The 18,325-nt window shown below is 43.7% G+C and overlaps 1 protein-coding gene across 7 annotated transcripts in view; it reads left to right on the top strand.

Annotated features, from left to right (window-relative positions):
• Positions 1 to 18,325, top strand: part of RAPGEF4 (Rap guanine nucleotide exchange factor 4) — a 308,486-nt gene that overhangs the window by 226,766 nt on the left and 63,395 nt on the right. For all 7 annotated transcript variants that reach the window (XM_082395391.1, XM_082395390.1, XM_082395389.1 and 4 more), the window contains 2 exons: positions 817 to 1,000; positions 16,103 to 16,187. In XM_082395391.1, the coding sequence (XP_082251517.1) occupies positions 817 to 1,000; positions 16,103 to 16,187 (269 nt within the window). The remainder of the gene's footprint in view (positions 1 to 816; positions 1,001 to 16,102; positions 16,188 to 18,325) is intronic.

Raw genomic sequence — 18,325 nt, 5'->3', positions numbered from 1 at the left:
TGCAGTTCCAGGGATCATATCTTGAGCAGCAAGGGTCCTACCACTCCTCCTCATCTTTGGATAGCATTGGTGCTCCCTCCTGAAAAGGGGCTTAAGAGCTTTCAGACACATAGATGAGGGATTCTAAGCCAAGTTTATGACTTTGTCCTACTGAGATCTAAATCTTCTTGTTTAAAGGGAATAAGAAAAAAAAAATTCTTTAAAACTTGAACTGGAAGGAAATTACCATAAGATCCTAGGCGTATATGACCTAGATGCTTGGTCTTGTCAGCTTTGTTCAGACAATTTTATTTTAATTTTTTAACTGCAGACAGACATGTTTCTAAACAGTACATATAGAAAGAAAAACATCAATTCTGATTCCTGACGAAGTTGGTTTTTTTGTTTTGTTTTGTTTTTTGTTTTTTGCTAAGTCTGTACTTTGAAAAAAAAACCAAACAAACATTATAGAGCATGATCTGGCAGGTGGTTATTTTCCGGTTTAGGACATACAACCCACATGCTAGAAAATGTCACCAAGGCAATTTCTGCCGGTCAGAGTGCTCATGTCAGGAAAGTTGGCAGGTTCTCATAAGAGAGTCCCAGGGCAGCTCAGGAGATGGGCGGGTCAGAGAGGGCTGTGAGGTGCATGACTGCAGCCCAGAGGTCGCGTCCCACAGCTGCACCGCCCTGGGTGAGGCCAAGGGAGACGGGTGAGGTGTCTCACCACTTTGCTGCCACTTGGCTCACTTGCCCGACACCATCCTTTCGTTTCTGGTAAACGGGCCTGTGAGGCAGAGGTGCAGCAGCTGACGCTTGCCTCCATGTTTCCCATAGTGGACCAAGAGCATCATTTCCAAGATAAATATTTATTTTATCGATTTCTGGATGATGAGCACGAGGATGCGCCTTTGCCTACAGAGGAGGAGAAAAAGGAGTGTGATGAGGAGCTGCAAGACACCATGCTGCTGCTGTCGCAGATGGGCCCCGACGCCCACATGAGGATGATCCTCCGCAAACCGTGAGTGAGGGCGTGTGGCGCCCCCTGCAGGTCACCCGTGCAAAGGTGCGCACCTGGGCGGAGGAAAGCAAGGCTGACTTCAAAAGACGTGGCCTTCCTTCCCCCAGGGCCAAAGGAGAGATGCCGAAGGAGTGACAGATATGTTTGCCTCTTGTTGTTTTATTCTATGTTTGAGCCAGATCGTTCCAGTTCCCTTTTGCATGAGTTAAAACTATAGAGATTTTTCACAGTTGGCTCAGGATGTCAAAACTGGGTCCACGTATTAAATGACCTCTGGTCCCTGACAAACAAACTGCTCTGCTTCTGTGCCAGACTGTGGAAGCCCCTTTCTTCCTGATGCAATAGGACAGAGGTCGTCAGAACCATTAGACCTCATACCTGAGCTTGTATGCCTGCTTTCATTCATTCATTCATTCAGCACACTCTTTCACCCCATGCGGAGGCTTCTACTCCTTAGCTTAAAGACACGTTCTTTTTTTATTTTTTTTTTAATTGAAGTACAGTTGATTTACAGTATTGTGTTAGTTTCTGGTGTACAATGAAGTGATTCAGTTTTATATTTTTTTCAGATTATTTTCCACTATAGGTTATTGTAAGATATTGAATACAGTTCCCTATGCTATACAGTTAATCCTTGCTGTTTATCTGTTTTATGTATAGTAGTTTGTATCTATTAATCCCATAGTCCTAATTTATCTCCCCCCTCCCTTTCCCCTTTGGTAACCATAAGTTTGTTTTCTATGTCTGAGTCTTTCTGTTTTATATATAGATTCACTTGTATTACTTTTTAGATTCCACATATAAATGATACTATATAATATTTGTCTTTCTCTGAGTTACTTCACTTAGTATGATATACTCTAGGTCCATCCATGTTGCTGCAAATGGCATTATTTCATTCTTTTTTATACCTGAGTGATATTCCATTGTGTGTGTGTGTGTATGTGTATGTGTATATATATATATATACCACATCTTCTTTATCCGTGTGTATGTGTATGTGTGTGTGTGTATGTATGTATGTATGTATGTGTATATATATATATGTATATATATGCCACATCTTCTTTATCCATTTATCTGTTGATGGACATTTAGGTTGTTTCCATGTCTTGGCTATTGTGAATAGTGCTGCAGTGAACATAGGGGTGGATGTATCTTTTCGAATTAGAGTTTTTATCTTAACGACACATTCTTAAGAGAACGCCACTGCTCCATTAAACTCTTCAAGGCCTCCAGTCAGCCAGTGAGGTGCTCCCTCCGTTCCAGATCAGTGGAAACCCACCTGACCATCAGCTAAAGTTGAGGACTCCGAAGAGTTTTATCAGATCAATCCAGAAAGACTGTATTGAGCCTCCCATCTGTTCAGGGCACTCAGCTAATTGCCACAGGGCATATGAAGAAGGGTATGCCTCAGTCCCAACCTCAGGGAAACCTTTTCAATGAGGGGTGACTTGGCCTCTGGATCTGAAACCACTGCACACAGGGCTTATGTTTTTCTGCTGGAAGTGAATTCCCTCTCCACCCGGCAACCGGTGCGCGCCAGCTGTGGGTGTCGACTCTGAGTCACTGGCTTGGCCGACCTCCATTCATCAGCTGGGCTCGACAAGACTTTACCCGTCTCGCGTGTCCCCTGGGCGCTTTCCAAGAGCGAGGTGTCCCTCAGACCAGCTTCCCGATGTGGGCCCCGCACACCAACTCACAGCAGCCTCTCACTGCACCTTCCTTCCCTTTCCCCAGGATTCTCCCCCTTTCCCTTGCCCTTACTCTGTACTGCAAAAAGGCTCTTCAGCATAGCTCATTTTTTGTCACACCATGACCCCTTTGTCACAACTTCCTCTTGGGTCTTAATGTCCTGCACCATGTGTTTCAGAGGCCTTCCCTCCACCCAGATAGCATCGTTATCCTTAACTCCGGAGCCATGGTTTTTAGCTCCTTTAGCCTCAAAACCCTTTCTTCAAACAAAAATGTTGCTGGAAAATCCAAAATATCAAACAGAAAAGCCAGAGCTTCACTGACCTCATCATGCATTGTAGTCAAGAAAACTGCCCAGTAATTTGTGTTTTCTCTGCCCTGAAGGTCCACAGGGGTTGGGGAGCCACGGGAGAATCCCCAGGGCTTGGGGAACTCAGATGAAGGCCCCCACTCTAAGCCGTGTTCTCCTTCCTGGCAAACTGCTTCCCCTCTCTCTTTCCCACAGCCCCATGTCTCATTGTCCTTCGTTTACCTCCTCATCATTTGCTGGCTCCATCCCTTCTTGCTCTTCTTGCTGCCATCTTCATTCAAGCCCACATCACACAGTGGTTCTGAATCAGATGGGGACAGCCCCTAGGGGCGTCAGGAAGTGTGGGAGGGGGTTTTGGTTGCCACACTGCTGGCCTTTGCTGGGTAGGACCTAGGGATGTTGAACACACACCAGTACCTAGAACCCTCCAAAATAAGCTGCCCTGAAAAGAATGCCCCTGTTGAGAAACATTATTGGAAACTGTGAGTTTCTTAAAGGCAAAGACATAGCTCATTTTACTTCATTCATTCATTCGTTTAGTCATTTAACCAATATTTATTGAACATCTATTTTGTCCTAGATACTATGTTAGTTGCAAAGGCTACAGCATTGAACTAGAGGGTTGCACCTCCTTCCTGGAGCTTTCTGTCTAGGACAGAAGACAGACCATAAGCAACTAGTTATGCAAGTAATCATTTAATCACCACTGCATTACATGCTACAAAGGAAAATGTAGTGTATGTTGATAGAATGTAATATGGAGAGGGAAATTGAACTTGTTGTGGAAGTTAGAAAAGGCCATATCCCTAGCTCTGTGCCTTACACCAAGTTGACCATCAGTAAGCCTTTGCTTAGTGAATGAATGAATAAATGAACATATAGCCCCAGCTCTGATGTTCCCTCAGCTCTCCCTTGCTTCAAGGGAGACAGAAATGCCATTCAATGCACAAATATTTTTAAGCATCTACCAAAGATGTTTTTAAAAAGTAGCAAAATGGTTCCTGCCTTTGGAGAGTTTATAATCCAATGGGATAGGCACTCCCAAATTAGATTCAGATGCAACAAACATATATTGAGTGCTGGTTGTGTGCAAAGCACCACGCAAGGGCTATTTGTGCTAATTGTTTGATTCACCCTCACAAGAGCCTGAGAGCTGGGTTCATGAGTTACCCTTAGAAATAGGAGCCTGTACTTGTGCTTCTTTTTTCTTCCATACAGCATTGAATCGCATGATCCTTGGCAGCCCAGAGATTCTTCAGAGAAAATTACATTCCAAAGTTTGGACTTTTTTAGCCTATCACTGGCTGCTAAAGTACAGGTTTCACCAGTATCTGAAGGTATATCATTTTGGGCGCCCTTGGGATTTTCCCATCTTTTCAGGTTTTATGAAACCGCAAATGTTGGAATTGGGCTGGTAGTTCTTTTGACTTGGTACTCTTAAATTTCCTTTCTATTGGAATGACAGCCCCTAAGAAATGGAAAAGTGAAAAAGAAGGAATCTAATTTAATGAGACAGACTTTCAAACTATACACACACACACACACACACCATTTTTTTGATCTGATAATAACCTTTGGAGCTTCTACTTTATTTAAGTGGAAAGAAAATAAGCTGAGTTGATCAAGAATTGACGGTATCACTGCTGTCCTTGAAGAGAGCAGCCGAGCACTTTGCTCCTGGGAACTTGAGGGCATGTTCACAGGTTCTGTAAACGTTGACTTTTTACTGCCTAGACTGCCAAGTCATTAAGAAGTGTGGAGGCATGAGATGCATTGGTTCCATATTGACCGGGGCAAGACCCCCCAATATAGTAACTCAGCACAGCTGCATTTTATAATAGTCACCACTGCCAGAGAGGTTGCAGAACTCTGATAATTACTGAGAAAGAAATAACACAATATTCTTTGATGAGAAGATTACTTTGAGAATTTGATTGTATAATGAAGATGTTGCTTTGAAAGGTACTTCCTATTGTTCTGAATCTGAGACTCACTAGCAAAAAAAAAAACGTGTCACTTGTTTTGACAGGCTACTTAGAAAAATTCTCTGTTTATTACATTAACTGCGGCATTTTAACTGTCAAACTATGAAAGAATGTTCTGTAGTTTAAAAAACAGAATAGAGCTTCAGGGGAAATTTTTTGGCACACTCTTGTTGCTATTGGTATTGAAAAAAAACATACATTCTGAATGCGAAATTAGCTTTTTATGTGGTGGCAGGCAGAGTGACTCACAATGCCCATCCCGGTTTCACAGGTGCAGACCTGGATGGCATTTGGGGGCAAGTGCTATAGAACAGTGACAGTTTGATGGTGCTGTTGTTGCAGCTTCCAGACAGGGCCATCAAACCTAAAACGAGCTCTTGGAGCTTATTGTTTTGATTTGGCTTTGTTTAAAAGTCTAAAAACAAGAGGTTACCCTACAGCAAAGAGATACAGTGGAGACCCTTACCAGCAGAAACATGCATTCTGGCTACCTTTGAGCAGGTACTTTGGAGAGGGGCCATGGGCAAAGAGATGTGGAATGAGCAGGTAAGCAGGTTGTTATGAACTTGAGGCCAGCTGGATAAAAAGAGACTTCAAGGAGACAAAGAAGGCCCTTGCCATACAAGCGTCCCAACTTCTTCTTCCAAGTAAAGTGAGACCTAGTGCACCACTGTTTAGGATGATCTATCAGAAACCAGCCTAAAGGCGGGAGGGAACTGAAGAAGATGCCATTTCCCAAATCTAATTCTAGGTCTGTCTGCAATTTTGAAATTCCCTAAAAGTCTAGAAGCTTAAGACAGTTGGGCCTGAGCAGAGGGGGGAAAAAATGAAATTAAAAAAATATATATATAAACACATAAGAGAATTGTTGGTAGGTTCTGGAGTCTTCCAAATGGGTCAGAAACTCATAAGCTCGAGTACATTTATTTCATGTGATCGAGTAATATTTTCTAACATATGCTATGGGGCATAAGATTGAAAGGAAGCAATTGAAGATAATCAAGTGATATGAGAAAATACCAGAAGGGGGAAGGAGGGTTGTTTATCAGTAAGTTGGCTACATTAAGACTGCCTCCTGGGCTTCCCTGGTGGCGCAGTGGTTGAGAATCCACCTGCCAATGCAGGGTACACGGGTTCGAGCCCTGATCTGGGAAGATCCCACATGCCGCGGAGCAACTAGGCCCATGAGCCACAACTACTGAGCCTGCGCGTCTGGAGCCTGTGCTCCGCAACGGGAGAGGCCGCGGCAGTGAGAGGCCCGCGCACCGCGATGAAGAGTGGCCCCCGCTCTCCGCAACTGGAGGAAGCCCTCGCACAGAAATGAAGACCCAACACAGCCAAAAATAAATTAATTAATTAATTAATTAAAAAAAAAAAAAAAAAAGACTGCCTCCACCCTCTGTTCCACACACTTGCTCTAGAGGGCACTTAAGAGGCTGTGTGTTTTCGTTAGCAGAGCCTGTTTTTAATAGGGTGTTTACCTGTCCAAGCTGTTTTGGAGGGTGTGAAATTTGAAATCCTGATAGTTATAGGGAAATGTGTTTCCTCAGGGGAACCCAGATTAGCAAGCCTAAAATGAGTGGTGCCGAGGGGTTCGATTTCTGTTGGGATATGCCAAGAGAATGTTCAGAGTTATGAAGTCCATCCTCAGATGCAAATCAGATGAAAAGAGAAGCATGACTGAAAGAGCTAATCTTCATGAAATTAAAAAAAAAAAAAAGATTTTATTGTGATTCTTTTTCGTCACTGCATGACAAACTTTGCCTTTGTTTTTCCTGGAAAGATTGCTGTGCTCTAAGTGTAAGCTTGTGGAATTTACCAGAAGAAATGATTGCAGTAAGTGGGCCGTTCGTTTCTTGAGTTTAGATTTGCCTCTCCCCTATGAAAGCAATTTACCACTTATTCCTCATGTTTACATGCCCAGGAACCCAACCATTGGATTGCTGCCATTAGGGTTCAGATTTGGGAGAGAGAAAGATGGGTGTAGCTGCCATTTACAGTTTAGGGATCATTATTGGATTGCCTCAAGATTTTTATGACTTTTTACTGTTGAAGTCAATCTGTTCCTCGTATAGAAAATTTGGAAACTACTGAAAAGAGTCAAAGAAGAATAAATGTCACCTGCCAATCACATCTTCCAGAGATAATTATTATTAACGTTTTGGTGCCTATCCTTCTGGTTATTTTTCAATCCCTAACTTTTTACACTTAATAATATGTCATGGCATTCTCTTTTAACCTTAAATATTTTTTAAAGGTGGGATTTTTAATAGGTGCATAGTAGTCTATCCTCTGAATGTTCCTCAGTGCATTCAGTTTGTCACGGTTGGACGTTTAGGTTGATTCTCAAGCCCTTTCTTCTTGAGAGCAGCAGAAAATAATATTCTAGTGCTCTTCTTCCCAGAACAAAGAAAGAATTCCTAGCCTGGCAGGGGTGCAGGAGTGGGGTTGCGGCTAGAAAGATGTCAAGAAAGTTCCAGCAGGGAACTGAAGGAGTGCCCAGACCCAGAGTGCTGGTAAATTTGGCTGGAGAGTTAGGCTGAGGTCAGATTGCAGAAGGTCTGCTTCTGTGTTCCTTGGATATTATTTTATAGCCATTTGGGGCACAGTTGACTGGTTTAAAGAGAGATGTGGCATGGCCAGCTTCGCAGTAGGTAGGTTTCTCTGCTATCTGTAGAGAATGGATTGGAGGGGCTGAGACTAAAGATAGAATGCCAGATATTGAGTTTTATGAGAGTACAATTAATTATATTTTAAGAATTTAATGACAGCATTTGAGATACATGCATTTGACCTAAGAGTCTGCTAAATAAAGGGAAAGTAATACTAAGCACAAGAGCCCCGGATTCTAGTCTTACCAAGTTACCAGTAAGTCCCCCAACATCTCCAGATTACAGAACTCTTAAGCTATAAATTTAATACCTGCTTACTCTCTCCCAGTTTCACAAAGGGATTGTGAATGGAAAAACAAATGCAGTAGTATTTAATCGCAGCCAACATTTATTGAGCACACGTATGCTAGACACTGTGTTCAACAGTTGTCTAATTCAATTCTTTCAACAGAACCATGAGGTAGTTATTAATATTATCCCTATTTTATGGATTAGGAAAGTGAGGCTTAGGTTAAGTCACTTGCCTGTGTTCATCCTGAAAATGGTGGACTCAGGATTTGGTCCAGGTCTTTCTGACTCTGGATCCTGTGTTCTGTTCTGTGGTCTACCACCTATCCCAGGCCAAAAAGGCTTCAAGATGGTCTCTTGGCTTTGTTCTTGGAGCACTACTGAGGAAAGATGTCATGGAAATCTGATTTTTAAATAATTATTGCAGAGTAGTCTCATCTCATTAAGTTATTACTGTATAGACCTGGATGAAGTACAAATGTACTGTAGAAAAAAATTATATCAACACACTAGCCAGGATCACAAACAAAACTTAATAACTAAAAATGAGTCACACTATACATTTTATATAGTGACCTCACATATATCACCTCTTTGAACCTCAGAATAACTCTATGAACTGAGTAGGACTAATGTTATTATCCACAGTTTACAGATGGAGAAATTGAGCTTAGTAGATGGCGAGTGTCTTCTTTAACATCACACAGTAGTATATGTGGCTGAACCAGGAACTGAACCCAAGTCGGCTTACTCCAAATCCAATTTCATTCATTTTTTTCATGGATAATAATCTTTCCTCTCTAATAGATTGCCTAAACTTCTTCCTCTCTGGTGGATTTACTGAATAAGCAGTGGAGTCCAAAGAAATATGGATAATCTATCTGTCCCTGATTCATAAAGAATTAATTTTTATAAGGAAAAATAATACATCCACATAGCATCTGCTCAAAAAACATTTGCATTTTCTATCTGACATATATGTCTTATACACAAAGGCAGGTTGCTATACTATCTGCTTCTATCCAAATTTGTTTGTTTTTCTCAACTTACTGCTTAGGTGTTTTAAAGGAAAATATTTATAGTTGTACCTTTTAAAAGGTTTAATGGTACACTTCTCTCGTGCCCTTATAGTAAACACTTTTGCTGGGAGAATTTCTGGCATATTCGGTTTCTAAACATGGAAAACCTCAAATCACACTGTCCCCAAAACACTTAGCCCTCAGAGGCCCTGAATCACAGAACCCTTACCCCATGTCCTGATGGGGATCACTTCATTTCTCCCAAATATTCATGAAGCTTTTACCCTTAACTGCAGTTGTAAACTGTATTCATTTCTAACTTCACGAAGAAGGGAAGAATCCCCGTGTGCACAGGCTTTGCTATCAGAACTAGAAAATGCCTAATTGTATCTGATAAGCTTAAGATGTCCTTTTCTGGGTTAAAGGTAAGGTGAGGGGTGGTGGTGTGGCAGGGAAGTGAGCAGACAGAGCTGGGCGGGACACCTTAAATGGCAAGTCACCAGGCTCCTGGAATGACTCAAGCACTTAACTGCTAACTCTTAGGAAGCAAGGGTCCTGGGAGGTGAAAAGAGAAAGAAACAAACATGTTGTGCAGGTTTTTTAGACAAGGGGGTGGAAAACCACACCAAACTTTCCTTTAAGGGAGGTGGATGAGGTGAGATCTCAAGATCTGAAGAGTGTTGGGAAATGATCCACGCTTGAGAAATGACTTGAAAGCAGGAGAATCAGGTGGGTTGAGGTGAAGTGTTGCCACCAAAATAAAGCATTCCACCCCCAAGAAAAAAATAATAAAGCGTTTCCTTTATTTTGACGCTTGATCAGGTCTTACTTAGATATTTATAACGTTGACTTTTCTGGGTATTTTCCCCATGCACCAGGGAATACATCTACTAGGCGACAGTTCTCGAAGAACTGGGTCTTTCACCTGCCTAGGTTACCACTGGCCATGCCAGTGTGCCTGCTTGGTGCCTGGACGAATCCCTCATTTTATCCACGTTCCAATAACTGAGTTGCTCTGTCTCTGACCTTGATACATTCCTTGATAAAACTGTATTTACCAGCAGCTTCCAATATCACCTGAGTCCTCCCATCCTTTAATGTATAAAATGCCTCTCCCTCCATCCCCATTTATTATCTTGTCTGTAACTAAGGCATTGCTGCCGGAATGCATCCCCTGCAGAAACTAGGCCTTTCCACAGCAGGAGCCAACAAATCCACATCAATGTGGCACCACGCAGATTTGTAAAGAAGCAGGGATGCCTAATACCTCTCCCTGTGACGTCTGGAGAAGGACGAGTAAAGACCAGGTACATTCACCGGCTGCCACTCAGAGCCGCCGGAGAGTCAATTCACTTCCCCAGCCTCGCACGTCCTCTGTGAAGGTGCGTTGGGAGTTCCCTCCTCCTGCTCGGGGCACAGTGTTCCCTTGACTCTTGAAAGCCAAATTGCCTTCAGTCCTTGGGACCCTTTCATTACTGTTGGAACAGGCTGGGAGCTGATCTGCAGGATCTCTTCTCCAGGTTTTTCTCTGTCCGCCCCACAAAGACCAAAGCATGAGAGGTACTTAATGCCACTGTTGGCCACGACGAGCTCGCTTTTGTTCAGTGATCGCGGTAGGGAGGGCTCCACTTTAGATGTGGTGTCGGGCGCTCTTCCAGGGGGTGGGGTACGTCGAGAGGAGAGAGCTTTCATCTGTTTCCAGAGCGGAGAGGTGTGTCTCTGCTGAGAAACTAGACAGCACAGCGGCTCTGAGCGGGCGGCTGCGGCTTGGCTGGGCCTGTTCTGTCACTGCGGCCACAAAGTCCACTGGGGTGGGGGAGGGGCTCCCATTTGGTTCTGTGGACACAGGCTGGCCACACCGACTTTCACTCCATCCGGCCTCCTCTCTGGGACCTCCCTCAACTTTCAACCCTAACAGCACGTCCATGGAAACACCTCGTGGCACACCTCTCCCGAACGCTTTTGCTGCTTTGTTAACTGTGAATATGCTCATTTTCTAAAGCAAGTCTCTTCACACCTTGCAGTCCTGACTTCTGTCACCTTGTTAAAACACGTGCTGTAAACAGGACCAAAGAGTTGGTTGCTACCTGGGTGGATCGCCCAGGGACAGTGGCCTGCCCTGTGATGACACTGACCACTGTAGAGCACAGGCTCGTTGTTTTTTGTTTTTTTTGTTTTTTGTTTTCCTTTTTTCCCTTTTATTCGGGGTGTTATTTAGGACTCGGAGACTAAACTGTTTCTAGGCTTTGTTCCTTTCTGTTTCAAATGGCTGTCATGGGTTTCTCCAGGGCAACCAGCAAGCGCCGTGGAAGTCTATATTTCTTCGTTTTGGTTATTGAGGAATGGAGGTCCAGGGGTAGAATAAGTTCCACGTGGGTCTCTGCAGGTTGGCCATCCACACTCGCACCCCTGTGAAGGCAGTGGGGGCCGTGCTTCCGGCCAGGCCTTGCTTTATCAGAGGCACGAGGGGGGCAGGCAGGGTGAGGCCACTACCGTCTTCCCACTAGTTGCCAAACGAAGGAGGCGCTCCCAGAACAGAGCCCTTCCTGGGAAGTCCCTCCTGGGAGAGCTGCCACTCCTTTCCGTCCTCTGTGTCTGGCAGGAGGGCCCAGGCCTCTGCTTCCTTCTCAGGCTCCTTCTGGACATTTGTCTTAGGGAGCAGGTCTCGAGCTGTAGTCTGGCAGTAAACCCTGGGGCAGGCTGCCGCTCGGTGCGTAGAGTGGGAGAGGGGCCCAGCGGCCCCCTGTCCTGAGTGGAGCAGTATTTTGATGAGCCCTGGGACCCTCTCCCGCCCTTGTCTTATCAGCAGTGCTGTCTCCCTCCTGTGATGGTCTCTTCTGTGAGTCCAGAGCTGTGTCTGCCTCCAGACACATCTCAGCCGTTCTATCCCTATCTGCTTCCCATCACCCAAGAATTCCTGAAGCTCTCAGGTCTACTGATAGTGCTATGTTATGGTTTGTCGTGGTGACATTACTTATTTTCAGTGCTGTTTTGGATCTTTAAATATCTTTCCTATCAGACCTTTAGCATGGCAGACAAAATTCTGACCATAAAAAGGGTCCTACCCACCAGGTGCTGCTTGGTCTTTCATGGTCATCTCTGTCCAGGCCCCCACTGATCTTGACTTAGTTAGACTGAATAACTTCAGCTGGTCTAAAATGGTAACTTCTTAAAACTGGGTGAATAAATTTATAATCCTACAGAAAAATCTGTCTTTTCTATCTTTGAATGAGATTTGGAATAACAGGTGAGGTCCAACATTTTCATCCTGTCTCCTCCCTCCATTAATAATTAACTACTTACCGTGACACTTAGGTGTGCTGTACCTAAAGTGAGTTGTGTCATGGGCACCTTGTCCTAGTGGACCTTCAGTGGGAAGGATAACAGAGCATAAGCCCCTATTTCCTTCAGGCCGCAGAACAAGGACTGGTCCTTAGTACTGCTGCCATCTCCCTTGGGCAGACCTTGACTTCAGCATGAATCGTGAGAACTTGTGCATGCATCGTGAGAACTTGTGCATGCATTGTGAGAACTTGTGCATGCATCGTGAGAACTTGTGCATGCATTCATCTGATGAGATGTATTGAACATCCTCCCCCTTAATAATGCCATCCTGCATGTGTGCCATATTTCCAATGTATGAATGCTTTGTGTATATTAACTCGTTCAATCTTTACAACAATCCTGTTTATTATCGCTATTTTTACAGATGTAGGAAGAAGGCATTAGACCAATTGGGCACCTAGGAAGCTCCTGTTTTAGATCTCAAATCCTGTTTCTGTTTTTAGCTTAGTACCCTTTGCACTACCAGATGCTGCTTCTCTTGAGAAGAGCAGTATGAAATTACAGATTTTGAAGCAAATAACATCCTTCACAGTATGTTGTAATTGCCACAGCAGCTGGATCATGTGCCATGGAAGAATACATTTTGGAGAACCAGGTTTACCTAGGCGAGAGGACATCTGAGCTGGGCTTGAAGCAGGAAAAAAAAAAATCCCAGGCAAAGAGAGGAGCACGTGAAGAGTCTTGGAGGCATGAAAGAGCATCGCGTGTCTGAGGACCAGGGAGTTGTCTGGTTATCCCTGGAGCGAAGAACATAGATAGCCATGAGGGAAGGTGTGAAGAGAGGAAAGAGAGATGAGTCTAGGAAAGTCAGTTGAGACCTGCTTTAAAAGAGCCTTGTGTGATGATGAGGGAGAACTTCTGGGCAGATTGAGCTTGTGGCGCTTGTGGGTTGTCTGGGAATTGATGGCCAGGAAGCTGTTGGAGCTCAAGAGAGAAATCTGTTTGGAGATAAAGATTTAGGTCTCGACATCGTATAGATGAAAGTTGGGGACTTTTCCCAAGGAGAGGAGGTAGAACGAAGTGAGAACAGAGCTGAAGGCAGAGCCTGAGGGCACAGCACAATTCAAGAGGTGAACAAAAAAAACAACAGCTCATAAAGGACACTGAGAAGAAATGTCTGGAAGACCAGGAAGAGATCGAGGAGGGCAGTGGCCTGGGGGAGGAGAGCTTCAGGCAGTGCTCAGTAATGTGGGGCAGTGGGAAGTTGAGTGGGTTTCGAAAATAGCTTGAATGTTGCCATCTTTACCTCTCTTCTCCCACACTTTGGTGCAGGTCCTAAGACTAACTAAGCAGCTCAAAGGGCAGCCTTGACCCACTCTGTCAAATTTTCAGTATGCTGCATTGAGGGTCTGACAGATTTCATCATCATCTGTTTTAACTCTTGGATGAGATTCAGTGATCTTTAATATAATGGGATTTATAGATCCTAAAGGCAGCATTTATTTTTTTAATCTGTAAAACTTGATCAGTGTGGATTTCATGTTGATATTATGTGAAAACTCTTCCTAGACTCATAGATATCTGCTCCCCAAATTCCAACTCTGAATCTGTCAAGATTTTAGAGCTAAATCCTAACCCTTTCTTTTCCCAGCTGAGTTTTTCTTCTCCCTCCATAACAGCCCGCTCCATGGAGGTGAGAATGAGACTTGGCGACCCTTTTCTCCTTTAGCCAAGCTTCTAGGAGGGTCCATGCTATTTGCGGCTGATGTCAAGTACCAGGAACAGCAGGGCAGCTTCTTGTGCTGAAGAGCCATAATCCTATTACGCCCACCTTGAGACTTCACCTTAGCTGCCTCTATAGTAGTAGATGGACTGAGGTGACTCAATTGACTTTTAAATCTCCAAGGGTCCTAGTTTCAAAATCCCCATGTCTAAGTCAAGTAGTAGATTAGGCCCCTTGCTAAGAAGGCCTGGCTCCTTCAGAGTCCCTGGGGCCATAGCTTTTCCTCCGGTGGGTCCCCTACTTTCTGCATTCCACTAGATTGGGGCACAGAGTATCCTTAAGTGGTGATCCTCGGCAGGAGGTGAACCTGGCTGGCATCTCCCTGGGTCATGGATTTAGTACAGGCAGGCATTAGGAAATATACCCTCTGTTGTTTCTATAAGAGAAGGATATCATATTCTTTTGTTTGTGTTAAAGCTGTCCTTGAGAAGGTAATGCCCAAGGGATGCAAAGAGTTTTCTTCCTCCAGTGAGCTCCCACTTGATCTGGAATATAGTTGCAAAATTATCTAACTCAACTATTTTAGAATATTTACAGTTCAGTTTCGATAGCTCCAAGTACTTATCTAATAATTGACTAAGTTCTAGATGTAATTTGCTGAACCGAGTGTCATACTTAATTTGTAAGTTTGTTTTTCTCGTGCAAGGGTTTAAGTTTTGAATATCACTTTGCTGGATTTTTTTTTCGCTCATTCAAATAAATATGCAGATACCTTCCCATTCGCTACTTCCTTTAGCTCTCACATCACTCTCAGAAAGATATTGTGCCCAGTTTACAGAGGAAACTGAGCCTCTGATGTCACACAGCTGGTGAACGGTTGCACCAAGGTTAAAACCTGATCTTCAGACCCTAAACCCTGTGCTCTGCTCAGCACACCAACACTCCCTGAATTTATTTGATCAAGGAACACTCTTTAAAATACAGTGTAATGATGGAACGCCATCGGCAGCTCATTGAGGTTTAAATGTTTAATATACAGTAACATTAAATAATACCACAAGTTACTGAAATTTTAGGACAAAATGCATAAGACAGATGATGATTATGTAATAGGTAACACTCATGACTATAGCAGTTAGCTGAGCGTGAACGTCACCTGTCCATCAATGTGGAGATTGACTTCCTAGCGCTCTCAGAATTAATAACACATTTGTTTGTTTTTTAGTTTCAAAAACATATTAGGGTTTCTTATACTGGAGAGAGCAATAGAAAATCCAAATTACTGACCAGTCATGCCTTTTACTATTGATGTATAATTAAACTCTATTAGTGATTCCAGAATTATTATAGACATGAAAGATGATCAGCAATCCACTCAGTCCTCCCATGCCAAAGTGTCCATAATACCCACGAGCCCCATCCTTAAAGGAAGACTCTTAGATACTAGTTTTATAATAAATTATAGGGAAAAAACTGTACATAGGATACTGATTAACATCTCATGGAACAGTAGTCCTCCATAGAACAGAGTTTGGGAAATGTGGGTGTATTCTTCCCTTCTTTCCCTCGTTTACTAATCCCACACACGACTATTTGCCTTCTGCCCATCTCATGCCCTCACTTCCTCAGGGATAGGTGAGAAAATGTTGTCTATATGCATCCTTTATCTGAGTCCTGTGGTGGAAGCATATTACATAACCCAAAACAATAGAGACAACAGCATTATTATTCTTTTAGTCTAAGATATCAGGATCCCAAGAAATTTGGATTGATCGTCAAGTTGATTGAACCAACAGTTCCTAGTGATGCTAAAAGATAAGTTTGTTGTTATTGATCAAGGTAGTGATGAAAAGCAATTTTGTAGAACAATCATCTACGAAGTAAGAGGTCAGTTAGCCAACTACAGTGTGAACAGAGATGTTCTTCCCTCTGAGATGGAAAGGAAGGGGATTATGTGCCCTTCTGATTTCTTCCATGTCCTTCCATCAAGGAACACGTTCATGTCAAAAATCCCTTTAGGAATGATCATAGCATAATCTCTCCCTCTGCCAATGTTTTTTTTAATCGGGATTTCTCCTAAGAATTCCCTGAACATGTTACCGACCCCCGAAGTCACCTCTGTATTTCAAGCCCTTAGCAATGACTTTTATCTCATTATTTCCTTGTTACTTTTTTTTCTTTGTAGACCTGGCCAGAGGACCGTGGATGACCTAGAAATTATCTATGAAGAACTCCTTCACATTAAAGCCTTATCCCATCTTTCTACCACGGTAAGTTTTCTCTTGGCTGAGGCAGCGGGGAGGGGCGCACAGTTTGAGTTAAATGCACTGTTAGGCCTGAAGGAGAGTATTGGAGAGTGTGGGCGAGGGGCAGGAACGCCTGAATTCTCCCTCACAAACCGCCCCTCCTGTCTCTCACGAGATGCTAAGGAAGCTACGCCCCTGTGCAATCACCAAAAAAGGATCAAGTATCACGACGTTATTAGCAGCTGCCCTAAACACCAGGGCGGCATGATGTGAGTAGAATTGGAACATATGCTTCAAACTTCCTGAGTCTTGGAACCCGCATACCTAGACAAGAGAGCCAGGCCTTAAGAGGGGTATTCAGCCCCTTCCATGAGATATAGAGCCATGTGCGGAAGCGGGGCTGTGGGGGGGAGAAATCAAGACGACCAGCCCTGGCCCAAGGGGCCAGCTCCACCCAGGTTTGCTGCCAAACTGAGAAAGGAGGCAGAAGGTGTAAGAGAGCATTAGTTCAGATCTTTTAGGGCACAAGAGCAGTACCTGCTAGTGAAAAATGGCCCAACAGCTGTATCTGACTCTGAACTTTTACGTGACTAGGGTATTTAGAAGAACAGTGGACAGAAACGTCTCCTGCCATAGGAGGGACAGAGAAACACAATTTCCAGGCAACACAAGTCTCCTATATGCTAATAATTCAATAGTAATAATGATAATAAAAGAAGCTGTTTCAGCATCCACAGATCACAGGTTTTATGCTGGGCTCCTCAGCAATGTCTATCTGCTTAATCTGTCCTTCATTCCCAGCTCACTAGGCGATATTATGCTGTGGCAGTGCCTGTAGTCCCTGCTCTGGGGGTGGGGGGGGGGGGGTAGAGTTCAGGTCTCCACTGAGAGCAGTGAGGCATTCACCACAACCCCAAGCAGAAGGGTTCCAGATCCTTCCCCCTTCAACCCAGACAGGACTGCCTTCACATCCCTCCCACTCCCTGCACTACTGGGGATCCGGAAGCTTGCTCACCTACATGGAGTGTCCAGGGGTCTGGTCCAGCCCAGGCGCCCCTCCCTCCCACCACCCTGCTGTCATCTTCACTCTCTCCACGGTGGGATAGGTCTAGTGCCCGGGGGCGTCACCCGGGAAGCTCCTGCATCTATAGGGGCAGCAGGCGAGGCTCCACGAGCTCATGCTGGAGAGGGAAGTGAGGGAAGACCCCTTTTCCCTACCTGTTGTCCGGGTCCCCAGCGTGCGCATGTTCTGACTTCCCCAGCCTTGGTGGAATTGGGAGGATTGTGGGTAGTGGAGAGGAGGAGTCTTCTACCTCAAATCCCAGATACCCAGGCACTGTGGAAGATCTCAGGTTATTTGGTTCTTAGGGAGAGAGAACATAATTTGGGGCCATAGTTTGGAATTTAAAAAAAAAAACTCACACATTTAAGCTTAATTATTCAACTTCAAGACATTGAGTTTTCTAACATGTTTGCAGTGATGCGTGATGTGTGATGCAAAGAAGAGCCTCCAGGCGCAAGAGTCATGATATTGTGGTTGCTCTCACCCTCTCGCCAAGATGAAAGATAGGCAAAGAAACTGCCTAGTTCATACATGTGAAACCAAGTTTAGACAGTCTCTAGGGAGATTGTCTTGTAGCTTATAAAATAGCTTTTGTAAAAGCTTTAAGAGTCTGGTGGCACAAGACATGGATGCAACGTAAATGTTCATCAACAGATAAATGGATAAAGAAGATGTGGTACATATATACAATGGAATACTACTCAGCCATAAAAAAGAATGAAATAATGCCATTTGTAGCAACATGGATGGACCTAGAGATTATCATACTAAGTGAAGTAAGTCAGACAAAGACAAATATCATATGATATATCCTATATGTGGAACCTAAAAAAATTATACAAAGGAACTTATTTACAAGACAGAAATAGACTCACAGACATAGAAAACAAACTTAGGGTTACCAAAGGAGAAGCACGGGAGGGATATATTAGAAATTTGATATTAACAGATACACACTACTATGTATAAAATAGATAAACAACAAGGTCCTAATGTATAGCACAGGGAACTATATTCAATATCTTGTAATAAACTAAAATGGAAAAGAATCTGAAAAAAAATATACATATATATGCATAACTGAGTCACTTTGCTATAC

The sequence above is a fragment of the Balaenoptera borealis genome (genome assembly GCF_965194805.1).
Source record: "Balaenoptera borealis genome assembly, chromosome: 6".
Classification (NCBI taxonomy): Eukaryota; Metazoa; Chordata; class Mammalia; order Artiodactyla; family Balaenopteridae; genus Balaenoptera; species Balaenoptera borealis.
The sequence above is the reverse complement of the archived record's forward strand: the minus strand, read 5'-3'. Positions and strand labels throughout refer to the sequence as shown.